We start from the raw sequence: 8,824 nt of genomic DNA on the forward strand, positions 1-8,824 counted from the left end.
TGATCCCTGGCTCGGGAACTAAATCCTGCACGCATGCCGCATCTAAGAGTTCACATGGTGCAACTAAGAGTCCACATAACACAACTAGGAAGGCTGCATGCCACAACTAAGAGCCCGCATGCTGCAACTAAGACCCGGCGCAGCCAAAATAAGTAAATAAATAAATAAATATTTTTTTAAATTAAGAAAAAAAAGCCTGGACTTCCCTGGTGGCGCAGTGGTTAAGAATCCGCCTGCCAATGCACGGGACATGGGTTCGATCCCAGGTCCAGGAAGATCCCACATGCCACAGAGCAACTAAGCCCGTGCACCACAACTACCGAGCCTGCACTCTACAGTCTGCGAGCTACAACCACTAAGCCCGCACACCACCACTACTGAAGCCCGTGTGCTCTAGAGCCCATGCGCTGCAACTACTGAGCCCATGTGCTTAGAGCCTGTGCTCCACAACAAGAGAAGTCACCACAACGAGAAGCACACGCACTGCAACGAAGAGTAGCCCCCACTCGCCGCAACTAGAGAGAGCCCACGCGCAGCAACGAAAACCCAACGACGCCAAAAATAAATAAAGTTTTAAGAAATAAAAATAAATTTTTTAAAAAGCCTATTATGTGTCAACTACTGTGATGAATATGAAAGGGACTGTAAAAACAAAATATTGGAAACATTATGCTAAATAAAAGAAGCCAGTCACAAAGGGCCAATATTGTATGACTTCATTTATATGAAATAGCCAGAATAGGAAAATCTATAGAGAAAGAAAGACTAGTGGTTGCCTAGGGCTGGGGGGGTCTGGGGAGCTGGGGATGACAACTCAGGGATATGGGTTTTTTTTCTGGGGTGATGAAAATGTTCTAAAATTGATTGTAGTAATGGTTGCACAACTCTATAGATATTAAAAGCCATTGAATTGTATACTTTAAATGGACAAATTGTATGGTATATGACTTATATCTCAATAAAGCTGTTTTAAAAATGTAAGCACAACCCCTGTCTTATAGGAATTTGAATGGCTGAAGATACGAATACACATTTGTATTAAACAGCTAAGAAATACCACAGTATTATATGATTAAGTCAAAATAGGTGGCACAAACAACAAGCACCTCTGGCAGGGAATCCAGGTGTTGATGGCCAGGAGAAGTTCTTAGCTTTTGGGGTGTTACAGATCAGATATTGCTGATAATCTGCCCCAAATCATGAACCTTCTCCCCAGACAAATAAATATAGACACGAATATACAAAAATTTGCATACTTAGCACAGGGAACTATATTCTTATAATAACCTATAATGGAAAAGAATATGAAAAAGAATCTATATATATAATATGTGTATATATACATATATATATAACTGAATCACTTTGCTGTACACCTGAAACACTGTAAATCAACTCTACTTCAATTTTTTTAAATGTAGCAGGTGGGGACTTCCCTGGTGGTCCAGTGGTTAAGACTCCACGCTCCCAATGCAAGGGGCACGGGTTCGATCCCTGGTCAGGGAACTAAGATCCCGCATGCCGCATGGCGTGGCCCAAAAAAAAAAAATTAAAATGTAGTATGTAGAATCAAATAAATTAAGTAAGTAAGGGGGAAAAAGTTTGCATACTACTTCAAGAGATTCACTGAAACTCTTAACATCACCCATAGGCCACTATGCTAAACCAAGAGATCCTCAAGGGCAAGAGTCATATCATCTTCCTGTTGTTTTAGTAAATAAATAAATGATTAGGAAGAAGTGAATGAGTGACAATCATTGCTACCATTTATTACCACCCGCATCTATTTTGCTGAGCACCTACCATGTGTCTAAATCATAATTCCATTACAGGATAAATATTATTATCCCATTTTACAGTTGGGGAAACTGAGATTAAGTAATTTACCCAAAGTCAAACAGCTACTATCAGAACTAGCATAGGATCTTAGGTTTCTCTGACTCCAAAGCCTATAATTTTTCCACTATTCTACACCCTCTCTCCCATAAATGAATGTGTTAGTGTTTAGGAATTTAGGGGGGAAAATGATCAAATTTAGGAAAAGTCTCCCAGAGAATGTGAGGTCATGAAGATTGGGAAGGATATGAATAACAGAAGGAAGGACAAAGTATGCAGACAATCCTAAAAATGACAATTAAATCAGATACTAAAAGACTTTGTAAACATGTGTACAATATGCTTAACCTTTTCTTGGCCAGCATAAAAGACAGAGCAGGCAACTGGGAGCCCCAGGACACAGGAGCTCTGGCTGGCTCTGCCCCCACTGGTCACCATACTAGTGATTGGCTAGTCATTTTCCCCTCTCTGGACTTAGAACAGATGACTCTAACGTCCCTCCAGGTGCAAGATCTATCAACCACGACAAACAGAATAGAAATCAGAGTGAACAGAATGTATTCTTAAATGGGTCACTTCATACAGAAGAGGTATTGGATGGGAAGACAGATCTAGATGAGACTGATTTTTCCTCACTTTAATTGTTCAGATTTCTGAGTCTCCACAATAGCTATGGATTTAATTATCTAAAAGCCAAACCTTTTTAAGGGTTGACAACTGTCTGGAAGACATTCAAACTGTGGTGTGAACTCTCCCTTTCAGCTCTGGGAAATGTGCTTCCTCTCCCCTGCAATGCTCGGCATCATTTATCAGGACAAAAGTAATCTATTTTGGGACTGTATCCACAAATACTCTCTCCCCGCAGTCAGCAAATGAAGAGCAGCTCCAGCTCCGGACCAAATGGAAGAGAAGGCCAGTGACTCTACTGAATGAATGAATGAGGACAGAGCTGTTGCAGTGGGTTGCAAAAATACTTGTCCCATGAGCTCGGGAGTCAGGAACCAGAAAAGGACTACACAGCTACTTAAGAACTGAAGTCACGGGGCAAAATCTATGGTGTGTGAGTAACTTCAGACAACAGAGCCCTGGGGTGGATGGTGACAGAAGTGGGTAAGGGGCCCATGAGGCAAGCAACTGTCTTATGAATATTAACAGAATATATTTGTATATCAACAAATATTATTTAAAATAGCATTGTTACTATCACTTATTGAGTACATCCTTTGTGCTAAGCACTCTGCTCAATCTTTACACCAATCCTCTAATAGAGGCATTGAAATAATTGCCTCTATTTATAGAGGAAAAAACAGAGGCTTAGGTAAATTGCCTAAAGTTATAGGTTTGGTAAGAGGTGCCAAGAATTCAAACCAAATCTGACTCTAAAACCCATGTTTTCCATTCTGCCATACTACCTCTCAAAAGAACAATACCAATTTAATAGCAGCGAAATTCATATAATAATGATAATAATAATAGCCTAAATAATCCTACCATTTGTTGAGAACCTGCTTTATGCCAAATATTATTGGCATTAACCCTCACAACCATTCTGTGAAGTAGATATTTCTACCCCCATTTTACTGTAAGGAAACCAAAGCTCAGAAATGTTAATTAATATGTCTGATGCACACAGCTAATAAGTGGTATTCAAGCTGACCTTTTCCTAAGTTCTTTCGAAATTGATTGCTTGTAATTTTTTCTTTGGCCATTCTCTTCTGAATGTGTTTAATATGGTGACTATCAAAGCCTGTCTTTGCACTGAGTCTTTACCGCAGTTAGGAACACAGGTTATAGATTCACACAGACCTGGGTTTGAATATCAGCTCCTCCACGTTACTAGCTGTATGATCTTTCGCAAGTCACTTAAGAAATACTTGGGGCTTCCCTGGTGGCGCAGAGGTTGAGAGTCCGCCTGCCAATGCAGGGGACACAGGTTCGTGTCCCGGTCCGGGAAGATCCCACATGCCGCGGAGCGGCTGGGCCCGTGAGCCATGGCTGCTGAGCCTGCGCGTCCGGAGCCTGCGCTCCGCAACGGGAGAGGCCACAACAGTGAGAGGCCCGCGTACCGCAAAAAAAAAAAAAGAAAGAAAAAGAAAAGAAATACTTGGCCTCACATGCTATATCATTTCATTTATATGAAATGACCAGAACAGACAAATCCATAGAGACATAAAGTAGATGAGTCGTTACCAGGGGGTGGGCAGAGGGGGGAATTGAGGAGTAAATGCTTATGGGTACAACGTTTCTTTTTAGAATGATGAAAATGTTCTGGAATTAGTGATGATGGCTGAACAACTTTATGAATATACTAAAAACCACTAAATTATCCACTTTAAAAGGGTAAATATCATGGTACGTGAATTATATCTCGATTTTAAAAAGAAAGAAAGAGAGAGAGATTGAGAGGAAGGGAGGAAGAAAGGAATATCTGGCCTCACACCATATTGCTGGATGGCACTTCTAGGCCACAGCTGAGCTCTGTTAAGCCCAATTCCCTACCTTCCTCCAGGACTAAAATGTTTCAAAACAACTGTGGTCACTGAAATGTAAGCCCAATCCCCTACCATCTCCCCAACATCCCCATACTTCTCCTCACACTCTCCCTTGATACAAGCTCCCTTGCTTCTCTCCCTTCCAATTTCCTCTGGGCCCTCTGGAACTCCAAACGTGTTCTCATTTCAGGGCCTTCGCACATGCTCTCCCAGTCTAAATTCTATTATTCTTTAAGTCTTAGTCATGTAACATCACCAAGAAAACTTTCTTGACTGCTCAGACTTATTTGAATTCTGCTGTTATACACACCATATAGCACACAGAATCTTTTTTTTGAGGCATTTATCACAATTAGTTAAGTAATTATACTTTTTTATTGAAGTATAGTTGATTTACAATATTGTGCTAGTTTCAGGTATACAGCAAAAGGTAGTTATATGTTTAATTAGTCTATTTTGCTGGAAATATAAGCTCCTTGAAGACAGGAACTACTACATCCCAGCATCTAGCATACTCTCTGGCACATAGCAAGTGCACAATAAATATTTGCTGATCAAATTAGTAAATCTCTCCAAACCTCACTTCCTTATCTCTAAACAGGTTATAAAGCAACTCATATAATAAGAACCTGCTGTATAAAAAAATAAGTTAAATAAAAAAAACTCATAGAGTTGTTGATACTATTAAATTAGATATTATATGAAAAGGACTTAGCAAGTGCAAGGCACATTGTTAACGGTCAAATTGGGAGCAGTGACAATAACTGTGGTGATTGTTCAGTTCCTCATTTATTAAACAATATGTACTTTAGTATGTGACAAGTGCTGAAGATAAAACCATGAACAAAATAGAGAAATGTCCCTGTCCTCCAGAACTTACAGTCTAGTAGCGACCAGGAAATAGCCAACTTCTTAACCATTTTGCTCGGCTTTTGGACTCCCTGCCCTGCTAGGCCCTCTGAAATTTCTGTCCTGTTTCATATCTTCTTATGTCCTCCTAATTCATGTCTGTTGATTTGTCATTTTTTTCAATCCTCACTGCTATTTGTTCATATGAACTCTGCTCCACGTTAGCCTTCAGTGTTTCATTTGAAAACATCTTACTATGTGATCAGTCCCCAAGGTTGCTCCCTCTGGACTGGTAAGGCTAGCATATCTTTTGTGATCACCACCACTCCCCTAATCATATCCTTGTGGTTCAAGGGTATGGTAATCCCCGAAAAGAATGGTAATCTGAGGGTGAGTGACATCCAGACCTGAGCTTGACACTCCAACACCATCCATTTTCTCTGCAAAGTAACTCAGCAGGTGAGTCACTACCAATTTCCTGTGCATGTTGACTTCCACAGGCACCATCCTTCCATCTTGATCAAACAATGTTTTCTGAAGTCTGATGACTATCAGCATTAGTGTCTTAATTGGATCAATGCTGCTTTACTACTTCTGTTAACCTAAAGAGGTATGTGATCCCACCCAGTTTTATTCCAGTAAAGCTGAGCTTCTCACTCATCTAAAATTTGAGATGATTTCTTAGGGTCCCAGGCACTGAGCTAAGAGTTTGAAGTTCTAGTCCCAGCTCTACTGTGTACTTACCACATAATGTCAACATTTTTTCATTCACTTATTCATTCAATATTTATCAGGTCAAGTACACTGTAGGCTGCATATATACAGACATGAAGAAAATACAGTTGCCTACCCTCAATCTTTCTTTTTTCTTTAATTTTTTATTTTATTTTAATTTATTTATTTTTGGTTGCATTGGGTCTTCGTTGCTGCATGCAGGCTTTCTCTAGTTGCGGCGAGTGGGGGCTACTTTTTGTTGTGGTGCGTGGGTTTCTCATTGCGGTGGCTTCTCTTGTTGCAGAGCATGGGCTCTAGGAGCACAGGCTTCAGTAGTTGTGGCATGTGGGCTCAGTAGTTGTGGCTCGCAGGCTCTAGAGCGCAGGCTCAGTAGTTGCGGCGCACAGGCTTAGTTGCTCCACGGCATGTGGGATCTTCCCGGAGCAGGGCTCGAACCCGTGTCCCCTGGATTGGCAGGCGGATTCTAACTACTGGGCCACCAGGGAAGTCCCTACCCTCAATCTTGCTAATGAGGAAAGTAGATGTGCAAATTATTTATTACACTGAAATGAGATCAGTATAATGGGCTGCACAGGTCACAAAGAAGGGAAGGACTGACAACTGGGAAGGTCAAGGAAGGTTTTCATTCCTCATTTCACAGATGAGAGAAACCAAGATTATTATCAAATTAGGGAGATGCAAAATACTCAGAAGAGGAAAGGCAGTGGGGTTTTAGGAGGGGTAGAAAATCTAGGCTCCAGTTCAGCACTACCACAAAAGAGACTGTTGACCTATAAGCAAGGCATTCGTTCATTCAGGCATTTGGTAAAGAATTTGAGAACCTATTATGTACCAGACACTGCACCAGTAGCTTCCACCTCCTTATCTGTTGTGTCTGCCAGGATTATCTCATATCATGAAGCTCAAATAAAATTATGGAAATGAAAGCAGTTTATTAACTATAGAATAATATCAATATTCCTATTTGTATAGTCCTTCACACTTAGAAAATACTCTTACATTATCTTCTATAATCTTTACAACAATTCCATATGATGGGCACCGTTATCAGCATTTACAGATAAGAAACTGAAGCACAGCGAGGTCAAATAACCTGCCTAAGGTCACACAGCTAGCAAGAGATAGAACACAGGTCTGATGCAAATCCCATGTGTTTTCCTTATAAATGTAAAGCATTAACTAACACTTCCAGACAGGCTGAGACAAGGATGGTCACAGGACTGCATATGATTAGATGCCAAAAGATAATACCAGCTAAGAGTTCAAAAAATAAACAAGCACTTTGGCTGGAATGGTCTGAAAGCTTTTAAGGAAAAGATGAGACCTGAGCTGGGCCTTGAACCATGGAGCATTTGGATAGGTGGTGAAAAAGGTGAGGGCATTCCAAGTGAGAAAGCTCCACAAGATCAAAGATTAGGAATTCAGTATTTGGTAAATAAAGAAGAGACTACCTGGCCAAAGCAATAGGGCAGAACGGAAGAGTGAAGTCAGTAACAAAGGAGTCTGGAAGGGAACAGTGGCATCAGACCCAGACGGGCCCTATATGCCCTTGTATCTTTAGGTGATAGCCTATGACAGATTTCCATGGGCTCTTCAGGAGTATAGAATGGCCAAAAACAGTATTCCCTGAACAATGATCCCTCCCTTTCAGCATTCCTCAGAATCAAGGCTCTTAGAGCAGGAGCATGGAGCCACCAATCTGACCATCTTTAACAGTTAAATTTTAAAACTTTGATTTTTTTCTATTATCTTTTCACCAGATGTAGTTAAATTCTCACAATTTGGCTAAAGTGAACAACAGAGAGTTACTTCATTAAGGATGAAGTGAGGTTTGGGATCTTAAGGAAACAAACCTAGAGACATTCAGGGGCTGCCCCAAAGTTAGGACCGGTAGATCCATGAGCAGCAATGATCATGCTGTGTATCATGGAGTACAGTCTCCAAATTAATGCCTTGAATAAAATTTTAACATGAATTGCTAAAAAAAAAAAAAGGTCATTATTCTAAGCAGCATGGTACAACTGAAAAAGCACAGCTGAAATCTGTTAAGAGAACAAGGGAAAGTCAAGGAATGCTTTACGTGGTTCACACGGTTTTACTGCAGTCACGTAATTAAGGTTTTGTAAGTAAAAATATTTTTTTATTATTACCCTTCCCTTGTCACCAAGTAGCCTCACATCCCAATCTGTTCAGCGAGTCAAAACGGTATTCTTAGAAAAAAATCTGGAAGCTGATGACCTAAAGTAAAAATAAAATGACCTGCTCAAGGTCGTACATATTATTTGGACCTATTCCGCTGTGATTCCCATTGCGGGGCTCCGGCCAATGCGAGGCGAGGGGGCGTGGCGCGCGGGTTAACGCCCCGGGAGCAGACGACTAAGCGCAACCCTTTGACAAGGCGCCGCACGTGCTTCTGGGAAGAGCCTTGTTCTCTCCCAAGTCTCTTACCCGGATGTCTGCAGCAGCGTGAGAGCCCCGCGGCCACCTCGCAGCTCAGCTCTTTTCACCACCTCCCCCGCGCCCAGCGTGCGTGGAACCTACGTTACCTTTCCCAGAGCTCCATTCATCCTTTGCTGCTGCGCGGCCTGTAATTGTGCCAGCTGAAGATCGGCCCAAGAAGCCGCGACCGCTGGGCGTCCGAAAACACTGACGGAACGGCCTCGATCCGGTCCGGTAACAATATCCGACCGAGGCTCACTCAACTCCCGCAGCACCTTGGTTCCGGCAGCTTCTGAGACTCAGTGTCTAGAAATCGCCCACTACAGCTCAAGTGTCACCATCACTGCGAATTCTCCGGACAGAATGAATTGCCTGTGTTGCCCCAATTCTTTACACACAATTCTGCTATTTCATCTGCCATACTATGTATTATTTGTTACTTTCTCTTTCCCGTATTTGATTGCGAGTTCCTC

The 8,824-nt window shown here is 41.6% G+C and overlaps 1 protein-coding gene across 2 annotated transcripts in view; it reads right to left on the reverse strand.

Moving 5' to 3' along the window:
• MRPL48 (mitochondrial ribosomal protein L48) overlaps positions 1–8,574 on the reverse strand; it is a 50,067-nt gene extending 41,493 nt beyond the window's left edge. Inside the window, exon 1 of one of the 2 annotated variants that reach the window (XM_082660226.1) lies at positions 8,459–8,574. In XM_082660226.1, the coding sequence (XP_082516352.1) occupies positions 8,459–8,479 (21 nt within the window). In that variant the 5' untranslated portion in view covers positions 8,480–8,574. The remainder of the gene's footprint in view (positions 1–8,458) is intronic. The other variant, XM_082660227.1, reaches the window with a different exon arrangement.
• Between the last annotated feature and the right edge of the window lie 250 nt (positions 8,575–8,824).

The sequence above is a fragment of the Grampus griseus genome, assembly GCF_964374135.1.
Source record: "Grampus griseus genome assembly, chromosome: 8".
NCBI classification, from domain to species: Eukaryota; Metazoa; Chordata; class Mammalia; order Artiodactyla; family Delphinidae; genus Grampus; species Grampus griseus.